The sequence below is a fragment of the Callorhinus ursinus genome, unplaced genomic scaffold, assembly GCF_003265705.2.
Source record: "Callorhinus ursinus isolate GAN/ISIS: 27379988/994484 unplaced genomic scaffold, GSC_fseal_2.0 scaffold14, whole genome shotgun sequence".
Taxonomy (NCBI): domain Eukaryota; kingdom Metazoa; phylum Chordata; class Mammalia; order Carnivora; family Otariidae; genus Callorhinus; species Callorhinus ursinus.
The window spans coordinates 29,553,665-29,571,862 of record NW_027397076.1 but is presented as its reverse complement, the minus strand read 5'-3'; the positions used below and the strand labels follow the sequence as shown (position 1 = coordinate 29,571,862).

Sequence of the window (18,198 nt, the reverse complement as noted above, 5' to 3'; positions counted from 1 at the left end):
CTGGGATCATGACCTGAGCCAAAGGCAGACGCTTAACCGACTGAGCCACCCAGGCACTCCAATTCAGTATCTTCTTTACCCCATCTCCCAACTGTTTCTTTTCTTTACTCCCAGCTTCTATTTCCAGTAAATGCATGACATAGGGTAAAGGGGAGCAAGATGAAAATTGAATTGTTGAAGTGAAAATTACTTCTGTCCATGTTAAAATGCATCTAAAAGCAGTTTGGAGCGCCAAAGGGAGAACCCTAATTCTGTCTAGTTCTGCATGCTGGGTGAAAGAGTCAAACCAAAATTCTTCGTTTGGGCTAGGACCCAAAGAATTAAAATCAGCTCAAACTGAAAGAAAAAGCAGCAGTGCTGGGAGGACAGAGACAGATACACCAGCTGCAGTTAACAGAGAATCTTGTTCTTCTCACGGCCACGCAGCAGCTGTAAAAAGCTGTACCCACCTATCTGAGGGATACTGCTCTCTTACCAATGACGCCAAGGCTATTTATTAGCTATCTAGCTATTTAATAGCTAATCTCTAGCTAATATCTAGTTCTTTAGTAGCTAATAGCTAGCTATTATTAGCTATTAAGCTATTTTTATTTATTACTGGGTGCACCCAATTAGTGAACGGTCCTCTCCTCATGATAGCATCCAATCCCCGGTTAATCTCTGCTTTTCCTAATCCCACCTCAAAAACAGCGTCCAATCCAGAACTGGTACTCGCTCTCCCTAGACCCTCCTGACTCCCTTTGGCGGGAACCTAAACCATTTCAAAAGACACTTCATCCTCCCTTTTCCCGTGGTCTCCACGCTTCCTCTGGAGTGCCCTTCCTCCTGATTTACACATAAATCTGACCTTATCAGATGGCAGGCTTCTTCCCGGTGGTCTTGGCTGATTTGGCTTTAACAGGAAACAGGTTAGTATCAGAATCTCTAATAGGCATGTTTCGTGATGTCTCCTACATCTTTCTCTGAGCAGTTTAGATTTACAGTTCTTAATAAGTAAAAGCAGAGATACATGTTTTCTATAATTGTTACATCAGCACATTTCTAGGAAGGAATTCCCCCCACCCCCATCATAGAGCCCTAATATCCGTTTAAAAATGGCTTTAGTCATTTTATCGGGTTCGAATTTCAGCGAATTTGGTTTAAATGACTCCGGCTCTGCATTCCTGGGTTGCATTAAAATGTAGCAGATGGGGGTGTGTGGGCTTTGAGGGTGTAAATTTTTTATGTAGTTACTTTTAATTCAAGACCAACGATGGCAGGTTGGGTCATTTAAAAAAGGCTTCTCTAGGAAGAAGCCTCAAGCTTCACCCATGTTTTTCCGGGCGCCCCCCGGAGGCATAAATTGCGGGATGATCTTTTTGAGTGTGGAGGACGGGGGCGCGTCTGTCGTCTTCGGGAGAGATGCACGTCTGGATTCAAGCCTAAAAGCCCAAAGCCTTGTACCTGGAGCCGGGTGAAAGTTCTGCCCCGGTCCCTGGGAAGGAGTCCAAGGGGTCTCGGAGCCGGACAAGGTGCTCATGGGCGTGCGCCGCCTCGGCAGCCCGAGGCCCCCAGTTCTCCGCTACGCTGTGCCGCAGCTCCGTCTTGCTCCCATCGGGCCGCCAGGTTTCCCGCGTTACCGCGTCGTCTCTTAACCGCCTCCCTGGAGTGGACAGCGGCGCACATCTGCCTCGTGCCCGGGGCCCGCCCCCGGGCCGCGCTGCCCACGCCCAGAGCCTTCCGCCGGTCTGGCCCAGCGCAGTGCAGCAGAGCGCGCTCCCGCTCGGGGCTGGCCCGGCTCGCGCGCACGCGCGCAGGGACCCTCCCCCCCCGCCCCCGCCCTCAGAGTGGGGTGGGGGCAAAGGGGGGCGGCACGGGGGGAGGGGAAGGAGGCGGAGGAGGCGGCCGCATCGCCTCCGGCGGGGCTCGAGCTCGCCCTCGCGCGTGCCCTCCGCAGCGCCCGAGCCCCGCGAGGGTGAAACGCTTTCTCCCGGCATGCAGCGGGAGGAGGGATTTAATACCAAGATGGCGGACGGCCCGGATGAGTACGATACCGAAGCGGGCTGCGTGCCCCTTCTCCATCCAGAGGTGAGGGACGGCACCGAGCGCATTCCTCGCCCTTCGGGTCCCGACCTTTCCCCTCCCCCCCGACTTGCCGAGGGCTGTGGCCTAACCGTGTCGGGGTAGTGGAACGTGCCGAAGTTGGGGAGGGCGGGGAGGCAAATCCAGGCCCGAGCGCAGCTGCGAGCGGATAACGGGGTGGAGATAGCGGGGCGGGCCTGGTCGGGGCGGGCTCTGGGACGCAGTCCCTGGCTGTGCCTAGAGGACAGAGGTGGAGATGTTGATGGTTCTGCTCTGTCGCCACGCTGCTCGCGGGTGCACAGGCGACGGGGGCCTGGTGCTGGTTTGGAACCGCAACTTAACGCCCCTAGTCCTGCTCCAAGCTTCTCGGGGGCGAGGAGGGAGCGCGTCTGGTTTTGATTTTTTCTCTTTTGCTTCGCTACGGTGAATGACAGTATCTATTCCTCCCATTTAGCTCATCACTGTGGGGGAGAACAGTTTTTGGATAAAGTGGTGTCCTTCCAGGTTATGCCACAGGCAGCACCTCGGGCACCTTGTGTCCTTATTTGAGCGTTTGTCTTTAAGCTTTAAAGAGAGGTCAGAACTTTTGGGAATAGACCCCCGATTACGCTAGCTTGTCAAAGTACCGTTTTTTGTTTTGTTTGTTTGTTTTTTGGAGCCAGGGGAGGACAGTGCAACACGTTTCCCATCACAACATGAGTATCTTCCCATGTAAGTAAACAGTGCCCCGCTCCAGGATCAGTCACATTCTGTACTTGTTTACCTCTTATTAGTTTATAGCTGAGCTAGTGCTAGTTCAGTACTGGAAGTAATTTGTGGTACATTCAAGTTTTTAATGATCCACAGTCAGGTGCGGATCAGGCAGTGGCAAAGCTTCCTGAAGAACTCCTGTAGTTTTTATGGGGTTAAGGGAAGAAGACAACCTTTGTGTTGTAGTGGGGGGAACAAACATGGAAGTCTCTGGTTAGAAAGTACATTCTACTTTGCAGTAGAATGATTTTACTTATTTCTGAATTTTGGGTTAAGGCATGCTTTTATTATTTAGTAAAATGTAAATAAAAACGCACACTTAAACATGCTGTGTATTAATACTCAACCATCCTCTTATTCATCACTTTGATTTACCAGAAACAGGTGGGACTGTTCCTTAGGAATATGCTTGAGCCACTCTCAGTAGAAAAGTCTCCTCTGGATTTCTGAGAAACAGCTGTACAGTAAAACTAAATATTTTTGTGACCAAGGTAGTACCATTTTTAGAACTGGCATTGGACGCATCCTTTCTTTTAGTTCACACTTAGGCCTTAAAAATATGCCAAGAAATAAAGTTTTCAGATGATGCATTGAAAATATTGCTAAGGAATATTTCTATTCATCTATTCCTGTGAAAGTTTCAAATGCTTAAATGTTGATTTTATGTATTTTTAACATTGTTCTTTTAACAGACCTTTGCTTTGTGAAATAGTACATTATTTGGTACTTTAGGAATAATTTTAACTGGTAACAAATCCAGAGAGATATTGCTTGTAATAATAAAATGGCCTGTAGGCTTGAAATTTAGAGACCAGTCTTCAGGTTGCTATTTAAAGAATATTATTAGAAAATAGACTTATCATTGAAAGTGGTAGTTGATATAAGTGATATCTACTGTTCTTTTTCTTTCTTTCTTGTGTCAGAGAGAGACACAGCCAGAGAGGGAACATGAGCAGGGGGAGTGGGAAAGGGAGAAGCAGGCTTCCCTCTGAGCAGGGAGCCCGATGCAGGGCTCAATCCTAGGACCATAGGATCATGACCTGAGCCGAAGACAGACCCCCAACGACTGAGCCATGGAGACGCCCCTACCATTCTTTTTCACCTAGCAAACACAAGGTCTGATTAATTTAGATGTTTTGCATCTTAAGCTTAGAATTACAAGAGCTAAGGTCTTTCTGCATTATTCTTGTGGTTACTGTTGCATGCACACCTGGTGCGGATCTGGTAAAGTTCTGCTTCCTTGCAGTATGTTCTCGGGCAAGCTACTTCTCTGAGTTCTAGCTTCATCATTTATAATAATGGTATGAAATGATAATAACTAATAGGCTATTGTGAGGATTGTGATAATATATTCTTTTTTTGTTGTTAAAATAAGCAGTGTTTTCAGTCTCCCTTGGAAAGAAACCCATTCTATGCTTTGGTGAGCAAATAAAATAATACTTTGAACTCCTTTTAGGAGAGAACATAGACTTTTGGTCAGACAGACTTAGGTTCCAATTCTGTAATTTGTAGTAATTAGCTAAGGGACCTGAGACAAGTACTTAATCTTTTAAAGCCCAAATTTGTTCATCAGAAATGGAAATGTGGCCTAGTTCAGTTAGCTGTAAGGGATTAAGCGAGACTGTATGTTGAGGATTAAGAACTGTCACATTGTAGGTGTTCAGTTAATGTTATTTCTTTTTCCTTTACCAAAGAAGGAGGGAGATGTACTTTTTGGTAAGTAGTTTAGAGACTTGTGTGGGTTTTAATTTATGGAATAGAATCTTGTAGTAAAAAGTTTTATTTTACTTATCTTCGAATTTAACACTGTGACACAAAAATAGTTTCTCACTTAATCTTTGTTGAACAGATGAATTATTTGTAGGATGAGGAAATTAGCCATTCTTTAAATCTTCTGTTAGTATGCAAACTGCTCACTATTAAACCCTTTCTCAGGGGATTATGTAATTAGATGAACAGTGAAAGCTGCTTTTTAGAAGTATTTACTATGAGAGAACCATACTTTTTAATTAATTAAATGACCCATCCATTTAGTCAGTCTTTTAAACATTTCTTTATTTTGTTTGGGTCAGGTACTGTGCTGGACTCTTGAGACTTTGGGATTTTTGTGTTAAATTCAACGAGAGGTGGTATAGGATAGTGGTTAAGAGCCACTGGTGACAAACAGAATCTGCGTTCTGCTGCTTGCTGTTACCATGGTCAGTTTACATTTGTAAAATTGGGTTAATATCTCTTAGAGTATTTATTGTATTAAGTAAAAAAAATAATGTTTATAAATGTTTATATAATGTTTATAAAGCAGTCATCCCAGACCAAGGCACATAGGCTGCCAAGCAGATCTGGCCTTCTGAAAGTCCTAGCATGTAGTGAATACTGGTGCTCTTACTTTGTTTTCTGATGAAGTAGGTGATTATTCATTTTATCATAATGGAAGAAATTAGAGGCTATTTGGAAAAAGATGAACTGATTATCATGGGATTAGGGATGTTAATCCTACCTCTGTGACTTTAGGCTATTGGACATTTAACTACTCTTAGTTTCTTTGCTTTTGAGATAGGCTAGGGGCGCTTGTGTGGCTCAGTTGGTTAAGCGTCCGACTCTTGATCTCAGCTCAGGCCCTGATCTCAGATAAAAAGAAAGAGGCTAGGCTAGATCTCTTAAGATTTCTTAAACTCTGGTGTTGTGATTGTAGGTTTGAGCATCTATCTGTTACATACATAGCACTGTGCTAGGTTATATGGGTGAAAATAAAATAGGCTAGGATAGCTTCTGCTCTCCAGAAGTTAATGATCTGGTTGGGAATATATACATCTTGTGAAACACGTAACAGAAGCCAAATAAGTGCTGAATTGGTTAGCCTGTAAGCAGTGTCAGATTTCTGTCCCCTCAAATGGTTAGAAGAATGACTTCAGCAGGGAGATAGAGACCATATGTTGGTCTACAATCCAGCTGCCTTGCTATCACCACTCTTCCCTTTCAGCCATAGTATATCCTCAGTAAGCCGTCCTAGCTCTTTCATAGAATGAGGCCACAATACCTCCTTTTGCCAGAGTATTATTATAGGGGCTCTCTGTTTCAGCAAGATCTGACTCAAGAGCTTTGAACTGGATTGCCTAGATTATCTAGGGCTTTCATCTCTTGTTTGCTTCCCGTTTTAATCAATTTCAAAACTTCTGTTACTGCCTTTTCTCTAGTTTCTCTTTTTTAAAATAGCAACATTTTTTGCTTCACATTAATTTTGTCCATATTCATGTCTCATTTTTTTTTCCTTTGTTTAAAACGTTAAGTCAAGGGCACCTGGGTGGCTCAGTCATTAAGCGTCTGCCTTCGGCTCAGGTCATGATCCCGGGGTGCTGGGATCGAGCCCCGCATTGGGCTCCCTGCTAGGCCGGAATCCTGCTTCTCCCTCTACCACTGCCCCTGCTTGTGTTCCTTCTCTCGCTGTGTTTCTCTCTGTCAAATAAATGAATAAAATCTTAAAAAAAACCCAAACCAGAACAAACAAAAAAACGTTAAGCCAAAGTATTACTACTTCTCTTGCCATCAGATTTTATAAAATCTTTTTGAAGTTTTTCTTTAGTGAAAATGATTTTGCCTTTTTCCATTACTATTATTTGCCCTATTATGTAGTTAGAGATACACATGTATACACATAAATAAATCATTTGCTTTCAGAAAGTAGATAGAAAATTCCTTTGAAAATTGTTTTTCTTCTAATAGGTTACTGGCATATTCTTTCCCTTTAAAACATGTCTTTCTGGAAGTCTTTAGAATCTGATACCTTTTTTTATTCAGGAAGAGTGCTATAGGTCATATAGTTGTAATTTAGATTTAAAAATACTGTACCTTAAGCCTGGTAACCACTGAATCAATAGATGTAAAATGAAAATGCAACTAATTGGTGACATCATAGATTGTGGCAAAAGCCAAAGTTGAAAACTACTGACCTGTAAAGCAAAAAATTATATTTGGCTGTGAGAAATGCCACTTAACAGTTTTGACTTCTTTGTTTTATTTTGCTCATTATTTTGATTTAGTTTGAGACCATCATCTCAAAAGTATTTATTAAGAATGGACTGTGGAGTGGATAGATGTAAGAAGATATAGATTAAAAGTGTGGCTGCTTGAGTTTAAATCCTAGTGCTGCCACTTACTAGCTATGTGACCCTGGGCAAGTTACTAAACTGTGTCCTAATTTTCCAGACTAAAATGGGAGTATAATAGCACCTACCTCATGAAGTTGTTGTCAAGGTTAAGTCAGATAATATATATAAAGTTGAGTCTGGCACTTAGTAACACAATACATGTTAGTATTAATGTTGTGGTAAGAAGTTAGTAATTCTCAAGCAATATGGGCAGAGGACTTTATTATAAGCTTTTTTCTTATTTTGATTTTAATTTTCTTTAATCTTTAATTTTCTTAAAGATGTGTGCTTTGTTATGAGGAAAGTTTATTGAACATCTAAGTATGATCTTCATACTTTGATAGGCCACAAAGTAATGGGGAATATAAAATAAGGCATTGCAAAATGACAAAAGATTAACTGTAGGCCTTCAGATCCCTCACAGTAGACAAAAGTGAGTTTGTTAAAATTTTGTTAAAAATTAAAAACCCATGGCAAACCTCTTTTCCTTTAGAGAGTATCCTAAGGTTATTTTAGGGTAGTTAGGATTTGTTAGTTAAGGCATCTTGATACAGTGTGCTTTTTAACAGAACCTCTTACAACCACATAATCCAAAAAGCATTTCAATATCAGGGTTATGTGAAATGCTCTTTGACAGCATCATCTAACTCTCGTATTATTTTGTAATTAGATTCTAGTACAGAAAGGTAATTTAAAATTAAATATCAAATACTTTAAACTTTGGAGTTTGAAAAATTGATTCAAGGTGATATCGTATTTATAAAATATACAAATAAAATTTTCATCCGATATAATAATTTTCCAGTGGTAGGATAATATCTTCTATTAAAATATCCTTAAAATAGAACTACACAGGCAGCTAATTTGAAAGTGTGGTGAAACTTCAGCTTTCAGTAAAGGAGATATTGCAAAGAACTTAATTTCCTGAGTTATAAAGGGATATTATTTTTTGCTTTTGTTTTAATTGTTGGTGAAAATTTGTCATATGATTATTGCATTTTCTAGGGTTAATAAGCACTAAATATGATAGAATCTTTGATAAATCACAATATTATGTCTTAAGCTTGTCTTTCTGATTATCAATGATTATTATTGAGGAGATGGAGATGAGGGGGATAAATGTACCTGAAGTGTGTTGTTTTTTTTTTGCATATATGTTAACATATATATATATTTTTGCATATATGTTAACATATATTTTTAAAATTCAGTTCTTTAATACTAGGAAAAATCAAGTGAAAAATAGTAACTACTGATTAAGATGTTACTGTACTGTACCCTTGTCAAATTTTTTTAAAAGATTTTATTTGACGAGATCGGGCCCATTCAGGGTGGTATGGCTGTAGAAAAAGATTTTATTTGATTGAGAGAGTGCATGCATGAAGTGGGGAGGCGCAGAGGGAGAGGGAAAAGCAGACTCCCCGCTGAGCAGGGAACCCAATGTGGGGAGGCTCCATCCCAGGACGCTGAGATCATGACCTGAGCCGAAGGCAGATAATAAACTGACTGAGCCACCCCGGCACCCCTACCCTTCTCAATTTTTTAAAAATAAGTTTCTGTATTACTAACATTTGTTAACTTACGAAGGATTTAATGAGGGATGAGCAAAACTATCCCTATTTTCATGAAAAATGAAAAAAATAAACCCTTCCGTGAGCTAAATAGAAGAGTTTGCTTGTTGTGTTAGAATCCTTGAGTTGCAAACCCTTTTAAAACTTACTTGAGCAAAAAAGGGAAGTTACTGATTTACATAACCCTAATTTAGGATGGCAGGGATGCATTTGGACTCAAGGATACCTGGAACTTGAGCCGAGAATGTCACCAAGACTCTGTTTTCTATCTAGTCTCATTTCTGCATTTCAGCTCTATTTTCTCCTAATGTAGAGCAGCTTCTTTCTTCTCTATAGTGGCGACATGGATGCTGACTTTTTTTTTTTCCATATATCTCAAATTTTAACTAACCATTAGAGAGGGACTGCATGTCTTCCCTTATTCCATGATGGGAAGTGGCACTGCGTTTTCCTGATTTAGGTTGTTTCCACTCTTATGACCATGAAATAGGGCCTATAATTTGCTAAGATCTCTTGGTTGGACTTGAGGGGAGAACAGTTTCCTTAAAGAAGGAATGCTAGCAGGCAAAATTATTTCTGTCCTCTATATTCTTAATTGAAAGAACTGTTTATTTGCTTTGTTTCCAGTCATCTAGTTTTTTACATGCTTTAAGAGATGTTGTAATTACATTGAACTCATTCTTAATGCCAAATGTTCTAGTAGAGTTACTGAATAGTGTTCTGTATGAATAATCTGGACCAGGAGTTGGGAAACTCTGTAAAGGCAACATAGTAAGTATTTTCAAGTTTGTGGGTCATATAGTCTCTGTAGCAATTATTTAGCCCTGTGGTGGTTGTATGAGAGCAGCCAAAGACGATATGGAAATGATTGGGTGTGCCGTGTTCCTGGTTTTATATATAAAACCAGGTAGTGAGCCAGATTTGACCTGTGGGTTATATTTGTCAGCCCCTTATTGGGACAATACATAGAAACTCAAAGAAATATTTATTAAAATATATGTTTCAGTGCATTGAATCCCATGAGTCACTGATATTCAATAACTTTATCAGAACCGCATTTGTGTGGGAGATGGGTTGTGAACTAAGAATGTGTGTGTGTGTGTATTAGAATCTTATGGAGAACTTTGTTAGAATACATCTATTTCCATGCACACCTCTTAAAGTTTCTAATTTAGTATGTGGATTTGTGGTATGTATATTTTGAAAAAGTTCCAGAGATGATTCTTACAAAACTCTCTCACATTTTGTTCTCCATTGATACATACTTAATATGTGGGAAAAGGTTTACAACAGGAGGAGGAAGGAAGCTGATTTGACATTTAATGTATGAGACATTGTACTGTATGCTTTTCATCTTATCTCTTTGGTTTGATAATGTAATTGCTAACATTTATCAAATTTTAACTATGAGCTAGTCACTATTCTGAACAGTTTTGCATATATATTCATTCATTTAATTCTCACACTTTTTTATACCTATTTTACAAATGAGGAAATGGAGACACAGAGGGAGTAAGTTACTTGTTGGTAACTGGCAGAACTGAATTAGAATCCAGGTTTAAACCGCTTGAACTCAGTTGCTCCTTTTTTATAGTGCAGCGCGATGTGAAAGTGATAATACAGTCATGGAGTTGATTGACTGTTATTTGCCAGGCACTGGTTAGCTGTGATTGCAAATGCCCTCATTTACTTTTTAAAAAATTCTTGAAGTTTTTTTAATAGGCTCTATTTTTTAGATCAGTTTTGAGTTCACAGCAAAACTGAGCAGAAAGTATAAAGATTTCCCATATACTTGTTGTTCCCACACCTGCACCACCCTCCCCTGCATCAGAGTTACATTTGTTATGTACCTGCATTGACACATCATTATCACCCAAAGTTCATACATTACTTTAGGGTTCACTTTTGGTATATATTCTTTGGGTTTTGACAAATGTATAATGACATATATCCATTGTTACAGTAGTGTACAGAATAGTTTCACTGCCCTAAAAATCCTCTGTGCTCCGTCTATATTCATCCCTCCCTCCCTGTTAATTCTGGCAACTACTGATCTTTTTACTGTTTCCATAGTTTTGCCTTTACCATAATGTCATGTAATTGGAATCATATAGTATGTAGCCTTTTCAGATTGGCTTCTTAGCAATATGCATTTAAGTTTCTTCCATGTTTTTTCATGACTCAACAGCTCATCTTTTTAATGCTGAATAATGTTCCATTGTGTGGGTGCACCATAGTTTACTCATTCACCTACTGAAGGACATTTTGGTTATTTCAGTATTCTGCTCATTTACTTTTTAGAGTTCTGCAAAGCAGGTATTATTGAACTGTTTACAGATTAGGAAGCAGTCAGAGGGGTGAAGAAATTTATTTGGGTTCATGTCATTAGTAGTTGGCAGCTTATATTAACCTAAACTCTCTCTCTGACTCCAAACCCATAATCCTTATATATATTTTGCCATATAATTTAATAGGTCAAAACAAATTATTTTTGACTATATAATTGAAAAGCTCTGTCAGAATTACTCTCAGCTTTTGTTAAAGGTGTTGGGGAGGACTCAATTTTGGCAGTTGCTCTAAGTCCACTTCTTTGAGTTATCATTTGACTTGAAATCCTAAAACTGGATTTTCTTAAAAACACTCTTCTTCAAAATTTTTGTTTATTCCATTTATTCTGTTTTTTCTTTCCCCTGCTTATTCTGAACGTATAAGGTAAAGTATGTTTTCATTAATAAAATTCCTTGAAAGGAAATGAAATAACCCTAGGTGTGATCAAGAGGGAGGGGTTTGAGGGGTTGTAGATAAATATTCTTAGTATCAAATCTGTGGAATAGCTGATGAGAGGACAAGTGTTGCTGGCTTGAGTCTAGGCACCTTGGGTTTAAACCTAAACCTTTTTGAAGAGTCCCACTCTTGCTTGTATTATCATCCTTTGCTGTAATTATAAGTATTCACTACTCTCTATTTGTAATTCTGCAACTATGATCATTAATAAACTATAGACATTCTTTCTAATGGAATTTTGCTTTCTGATTGAATGCTCGTGAATATCCAAGCTCTTTCAGCTGTTTATGTAAGAAGTTAGTTGAGTTGATTTCATAAGTTTCCATTATTTAAACTTGTTTTATCATTATTTGTCTTCTTTTTTTCTGTGGATAATTGAATGTAACCAAATCCAAGAAAGACTATCCTTGGGGAAAAAAACTTTGACAAACTAGAATCTGGAACCATAACATAGCAGACCAAAGAAAAACTTTCTGAACTCTTATCCTAACATCTGATTTGCTCTATGTTGTTGAATAGTATATATGAATTTTTAAGGTATCAGAAATTTAGATTGGAGTATGGGTTTTTTGGCTTTTAAAAAAAGTGACACATGATTATTGTCAAATATTTAAGGAATACAGAAGGTTATATAGTAGAAGGTAAAAGTATATAACCAATGCATTTTTTCTGAATATACTTTGGATGTAGTTCCATTGTAGCATATAATTTTCTTTCCCATTATTTGTAATGTCTAGACCTGTCTTGTTTAATGTGGTAGCCACCACCAGTGACATGTGGCAATTTAGATGTAAATTAATTAAAGTGAATATAATAGAAAATTCAGCTTTTCAGTCACACTAGTCAAGTTTCAAGTGTTTGTTAGCTATGTGTGCCTAGTGACTACTGTTTGAGACAGCATAGAAATGTAGAATATATCTGATTGCAGAAAGTTCTGTTGGACAACACTGATCTGGATGGCTTTTTAAAAATGTGTATGCCTTTTAAAAATATTTTCTACTGCATAGCTCTTTTTGTTAAGGCATATTTTATTTATGATAAATTGTACAAATTAACATTTTTAAGTTGATAATTTTTAAGTTAAACTTTTGATTTTGAGGTAGTTTAGATTCACATGCAGTTGTAAGAAAAAGTACAAAGAGATCTTGTGTACCCTTTACCCAGGTTCCTCCAGTGGCAACACCTTGCAAAATTATAGTATAATAACACAACCAGTAGATTGATATTGAATCAGTAAAGATATGGATCATTTCATATCACAGAGATCCTTCGTATTGCCCTTGTATACCATGCTAATCTGTTACCCATTTCTATAGTTTTCTAATGTTAAGAATGTTATTTAAATGGAATCATCGTGGTATGTAACCTTATGGGTTTGGCGTTTTTCAATCAGCATAATTCTCTGGGGATTCATCTGGTTGTAGCAGTCAGTCATTAGTTTGTTCCTTTTTATTACTGGGTGGTATATGGATATACTACAGTTTGCTTAACCATTTACCTGTTGAAGGATATCTGGATTGTTTCCGGTTTTGGTTATTATAAATGAAGTTTCTTTAACCATTTGTGTACAGGTAAAGTAAAAATAAGTTTTCATGGGGCACCTGGGTGGTCCAGTCAGTTAAGTGTCTGACTCTGGATTTCAGCTCAGGTCGTGATCTCGGAGTCTTGAGATTGAGCCGCGAGTTGGGCTCTGCCCTGGGCATGGAGTCTCCTTAAGATTCTCTCCCTCTCCTTCTGCCCCTCCTCCCCATGCACATGTTTTGTCTCTCTCTCAAATAATAAATCTTAAGAAAAAAGATTTCATTTCTCTGGGATAAATGCCCAGGAGCGCAATTACTGGGTTATATGGTAGTTGTATGTCAGTGTTCTCAAGAAACTGTCAAGTTGTTTTCCAGAGTGGCTGTACATTTTACATTTCAATCAGCAGTGTATGAGTAATCTGATCTCTGCATTTTCACCAGCATTTGGTATTGATACTTTTTGATTTTAGCCCATTTGAATAGTAGATGATGATAAGCCATTGTGGTATTGATTTGTATTTCCCTAATGGCTAATGATACTATGTTTTCATGTGCTTATTTGCCATCTTTATATCCTCTTGGGTGAAATGTCTCTTTGTATTAGTTTGCTAGAGCATAGAAATACCACATACAAGGTGGCTTAAGTAATGGAAATTTATTTTTTCATTGTTCTGGAGGATGGAAGTCCAAGATCAAGGTATTAGCCGGTTTGGTTTCTTTTGAGGTCCCACTCTTTGGCTTATAAATGGCTGCCCTCTTGCTGTGTCCTCACATGGTTTTTTTTTCTGTGCTCACGGTGCCCCTGGTGTCTGTGTCCAGATATCCTTTTCCTTTAAGGACACCAGTCAGATTGGATTGGGGCTCACCCTGGTGACCTCATTTAAATTTAATTCCCCCTTTAAAGGGCTTAGTTCCCAATACAGTAACATTCTGAGGTACTGGCATCTTGGCTTCAACAAATGGATTTTGGGGGACACAATTCAGCCCATAACAATGCCTTTTGCCCCTTTTTTTTTTTCAATTGATTCTTTATTTTACTGTTGAGTTTTTAATATATCCTAGACACTAGTTCTTTGTCTTGGCTTGCAGATATTTTCTCCCAGTCTGTCACCTTGTCTTTTCAGCCTCAATAGGATCTTTCTCATGGCATAAGTTTAAAGTTTGATGAGGTCCAGTTTATAAGTTTTTACTTTTATGGGCTGTATTTTTTTAAGTCTTAAGATTCTCCTTCCCTAGCCATAGATCTCAAAGATTTTCTTTTTCTTTTTTACAGTTATAGTTTTACAGGTAACACTGAAGTTCAGGATCAGTTATTTTTTGCATAAAGTATGAGAATTAGGTTGAGGTTTTTTGTGTTTTGGGCTTTTTGTGGCCTGTAAATGTCTAGCGGCTTCAGTACCATTTGTTGAAAAGCTTATCTTTCCGCCATTGAATTGCTTTTACATTGTCAGAGATCAGTTGAGCATATTTGTGTGTGATTATTTCTGGGTTCTGTGTTCTGCTTCATTGATCTATGTGTCTGTCCCTCAGCCAGTACTATACCATCTTGATTACTGTAGCTATATAATAGGTCTTGAAATTGAGTACCCCCGCTTTCTTTATTCATTTTTTAAAAAATTATTTTAGCTACTTTATTTGCCTTCCCATATAAATTTTAAAATAATCTTGTCTATATCTACAAAAAATCTTGCTAGGATTTTGATAGGAATTGCGTTAAGCTTATATATTAGTATGGGGAGAATTGACATCTTTACCATATTAAGTCTTCCAATCCACAAATATGGTATGTCTCTCTGTTTGTTTAGATCTTCTTTGATTTCTTTCATCAGTGTTTTGTGGTTTTCAACATAAAAGTTCTATATATGTTTGGTTACACTAATTTCTATTCTCTCAGGCTGACTTATGGCATCTCTGCAGCGGTTCTCACACTCCTCCATCGTCAGTTTTTGGCTTTATCAGATTATATCTACTAACGATCATTGCTCCCATCCTAAAAAAAAAAAAAATCCCAAAATCAAACCATATTTTCTTTGATCCCACTTACCTTCTGTCTTCTGCCCTATTTCTTTGCTCTTCTTTATAGCAAAACTCCTCAGAAGAGTTACTTATATTTGCTGTTCCCAGTTCCTTTCCTTCCCATCTTTTCTTTAATCAGTCCAGCCTGGCATGTGCCCCACCTTGTCAAAGTAAAGCAGCATCTAGATTGCTAAATCCAGTGGTCAGCATGTGGTCCTTATCCTTCTTGAGTTTTCATCAGCATTGATAGAGTTGATTTCTCCTGGATAAATTTTCTTTGCTTCAGGGAAATGCAGATTAAAACAAGGTGTAATTTGGTACCCATCATATTTCCTCAAAATTAAGTCTGGTAAATCTAAATATAGTGAAAGGAAAACTCAAACATTAATAGTGAGAGTTTAAATTGGTACTACCATCTTAGAAAGCAATTTAATGGTAGGGAAGTTGAAGATACTAAAATCTTTTTATCCAAAAGTTCTATTACTAGGTGCTTACCCTAGAGAAACTTTTACAGGTGAGATCTGTATGAGTGTTCATTGTAGTATGGTTTACAGTAGCAAAAAGTCTCAGTAGGAAACTGGATGTGGTTTATTCATATAACAGAGTACCATCTAGCAGTTGTATTGAACTACATGTATCAGCACGGAAGAATCTCAGAAACATAACGTTAAGTGAAAAATACTAGGTAAGAAAGAAGTAATTTATGACATACTTGTGTATAACAGGATTAAGTGGGACCTTTTTGTGTCATCTAAGCATTTTTCCAGGAGCTCAAAGCTGAGGACAGTAGCTGACAAAGGATCCCTGTGGTGTAAACAGAGATGCTGAACTTGCTGGGAAGTGGCCATGATTTGTTCTGAAACTCTGTTACCTCCAGCTTATACAAAATAAAGGAGACTTAATTGAGAGGAAGGGCTCTTTGAAGGGTTATTAATCCAAAAGGGAATGCTGTAGTGTTTATATTGTCCTCTATGTGGGTTGCAAACAATTTCTTTGAAAGACTGGGGGACTTTTCAGGAGGGAAAATGTGTCTATGGCTGGATGCCTGCTGGGATGCTTAGTGGAGTATTAGAGAATTCATGGAAAAGTGTGATTTGGGTCGCCTGCAGTTATTGAAGGCCCAGAGACTGGGGGCTGCTGCTGCTTTCCTTGGGAAGCATAAAGGTAAGGGATACATAAAATAGTCCTATCGTGGAAAAGCCAGAAGAGAGGGCTTCCTCTGTTTATGTAGTGATGTTGAGTTGTTTCCTTTGGACCAGGTGAACACTTTAGAGGCTAGTTAGGCTAGAGCCATCATGAAAGAAACTTACCAAAAGATAGTTACCTGGTTAGTATAAGCAACTCCAGGGTTATACCAGTAGCATAAGAGCTGAGGAGGAGTTTTTAGAAGTGAGCTGGAGAACGCCTCTTCTACAGCTGAGGATGTTACAGAGATTCTGTCAAAGAAAACCAGAGCTGGACAGTAGTTAAAGTGGTAAAAATTAATTTTATTCAGGAACTATTGCAATAGGGGGAGAAGAAGCCCCTAAGAATAGAACTGGGCTCAGTGCTGAATATAGCAAGTACAACTGGGGACTTATAGCCAATAAGCAGAATGAGGGGGTCAGTGGATAGAAATACTAAGAGGAGACATCAAGGACAGGGGGATTCTTGCTGAACTGACTTAATAGGACTCTTGCTGAAAGCAGGTCAGGATGATCAGAAATCAAGGATGGGAATTTCTCTCTGAGCTGCTAAAGCTGGACTGTGCAGTCCCAGTAAGGATATGGGAGGACAAGGTCGAGGCCTAGTTGAGAAGAGACTTCAGAGGACTCTGACCAAAGTTTGGTCAAGGAAAGAGTTATTGTTTATCTCCATGAGGTGAATTTCAGAATTCTCAGAATGCTCCACAGAAAAGAGCCACATTATTACTAATGATTGAGGGTATTTGATAGCCAAGAGGAAACTACAGACAGCACCAGCTTATATAGTATGAACTTGCCTCTTTACTTCTCATTTTTCTATCTTTATTCCTGTCCTGTGGTAGGCAGAATGATGGCCCCCCAAAGATCAAATCTTAATCCCTGGAACCTTTGTTACATTATTAATGGAAAAAAGTCTTTGCAGGGACAATTAAATTAAGGGTGTTGAGATGGGGAGGTTATCTTGGATAGCCAGGTGGACTCTAATTACAATCATATGTGTCCTTATAAGAGGGAGGCAGAGGGAGATTTGAACACACATGCACAGAAGGTTATATGAAGCCGACTGGAGAGATTTGGAGATGTGGGCCTGGAATATTGGAGTGATGTTGCCACAAGCCGAGGAATGCTGGAAGCTACCAGAGCTGGAAGAGGCAAAGAATGGCTTCTCCCCTAGTACCTCCTGAGGGAGTGTGGCCCTGCTGACACTTTCTGATACTGATGTTTGATTTTGGACTTCTGACCTCCAGAACTATAAGATAATATATTTGTGTTGTTTTAAGCCACTAAGTTTGTGGTAACTTATAGTTGTAGTGGGAAACTAATACATCATCACGCAGTACTGTAATTATTTGTTTGCAGAGCATTGGGAACACAGAAAACTGGATTGCCTACTCTTCCTGAGGGAAACGAGGAAGGCTTTGGTGACATTTGAATTGTGAATTGAAGGATTTGTAAAAGTTTGCCAGATCTGAGATGGGGTGTGCCTTCTGAGTGGAATAGCTAACATGAGTGAAAGGACCCTGAGGTTTTTAATATACAAGACTTCTTGGGATGGCTGTTACACATAAACATTTAAGATGCTTAGAAGGTGGATACTAAAGCTGGAAAAAGTAAGTTGGGGCCAGTTCATGCAATTTTGCATGCTTACTGAAATGTTACCGCTTAACCCTATTTACAGGATTATAAGGATTTTAAGCAGGGGAGTGATTGGAAGAGCAAGGTGGATAGACCATTTGAGAAGATATTGTAGAGGCAAGACAAAAATGAAGTGATGGATTTGTTTTGAGAAAAGAAGTAGTAAGACTCGGTAGCTAATTAATTGCACCTGAAATTTTGGGGGCTTGAATGCGATTTAATGTAAACATTTTGCTAGTTAGAAATGCCTTTTAATAAATTATACAGGAAGGTGGAAGAATATATTGTGGAGATGGTGAGGAGGAAAAACATCATTAGATATCTGTAATTTCCTTGCTCAGAACTCCCTGATTATCTATTGCCTACTGAACTGGATGCCTAATAAATGCCTTTATTCTCAATTGAAGATGGAATTTTTGCCTTTCTTCTTTTAGGATTTTCAGTGTTTCTTTGACATCATATTTGCAATTTGGTAATTAAATTTAAAACTTACTGTACACGTGCACTTGACTCATACATTTAAAAAACAAAA

At 38.8% G+C, this 18,198-nt stretch overlaps 1 protein-coding gene across 2 annotated transcripts in view; it reads left to right on the top strand.

Moving 5' to 3' along the window:
- Window positions 1-1,796: 1,796 nt before the first annotated feature.
- ZDHHC17 (zDHHC palmitoyltransferase 17) overlaps window positions 1,797-18,198 on the top strand; it is a 92,672-nt gene continuing 76,270 nt past the window's right edge. The window contains exon 1 of one of the 2 annotated variants that reach the window (XM_073900626.1): window positions 1,797-2,067. In XM_073900626.1, coding sequence (XP_073756727.1) covers window positions 1,975-2,067 — 93 coding nt within the window. In that variant the 5' untranslated portion in view covers window positions 1,797-1,974. The remainder of the gene's footprint in view (window positions 2,068-18,198) is intronic. The other variant, XM_073900625.1, reaches the window with a different exon arrangement.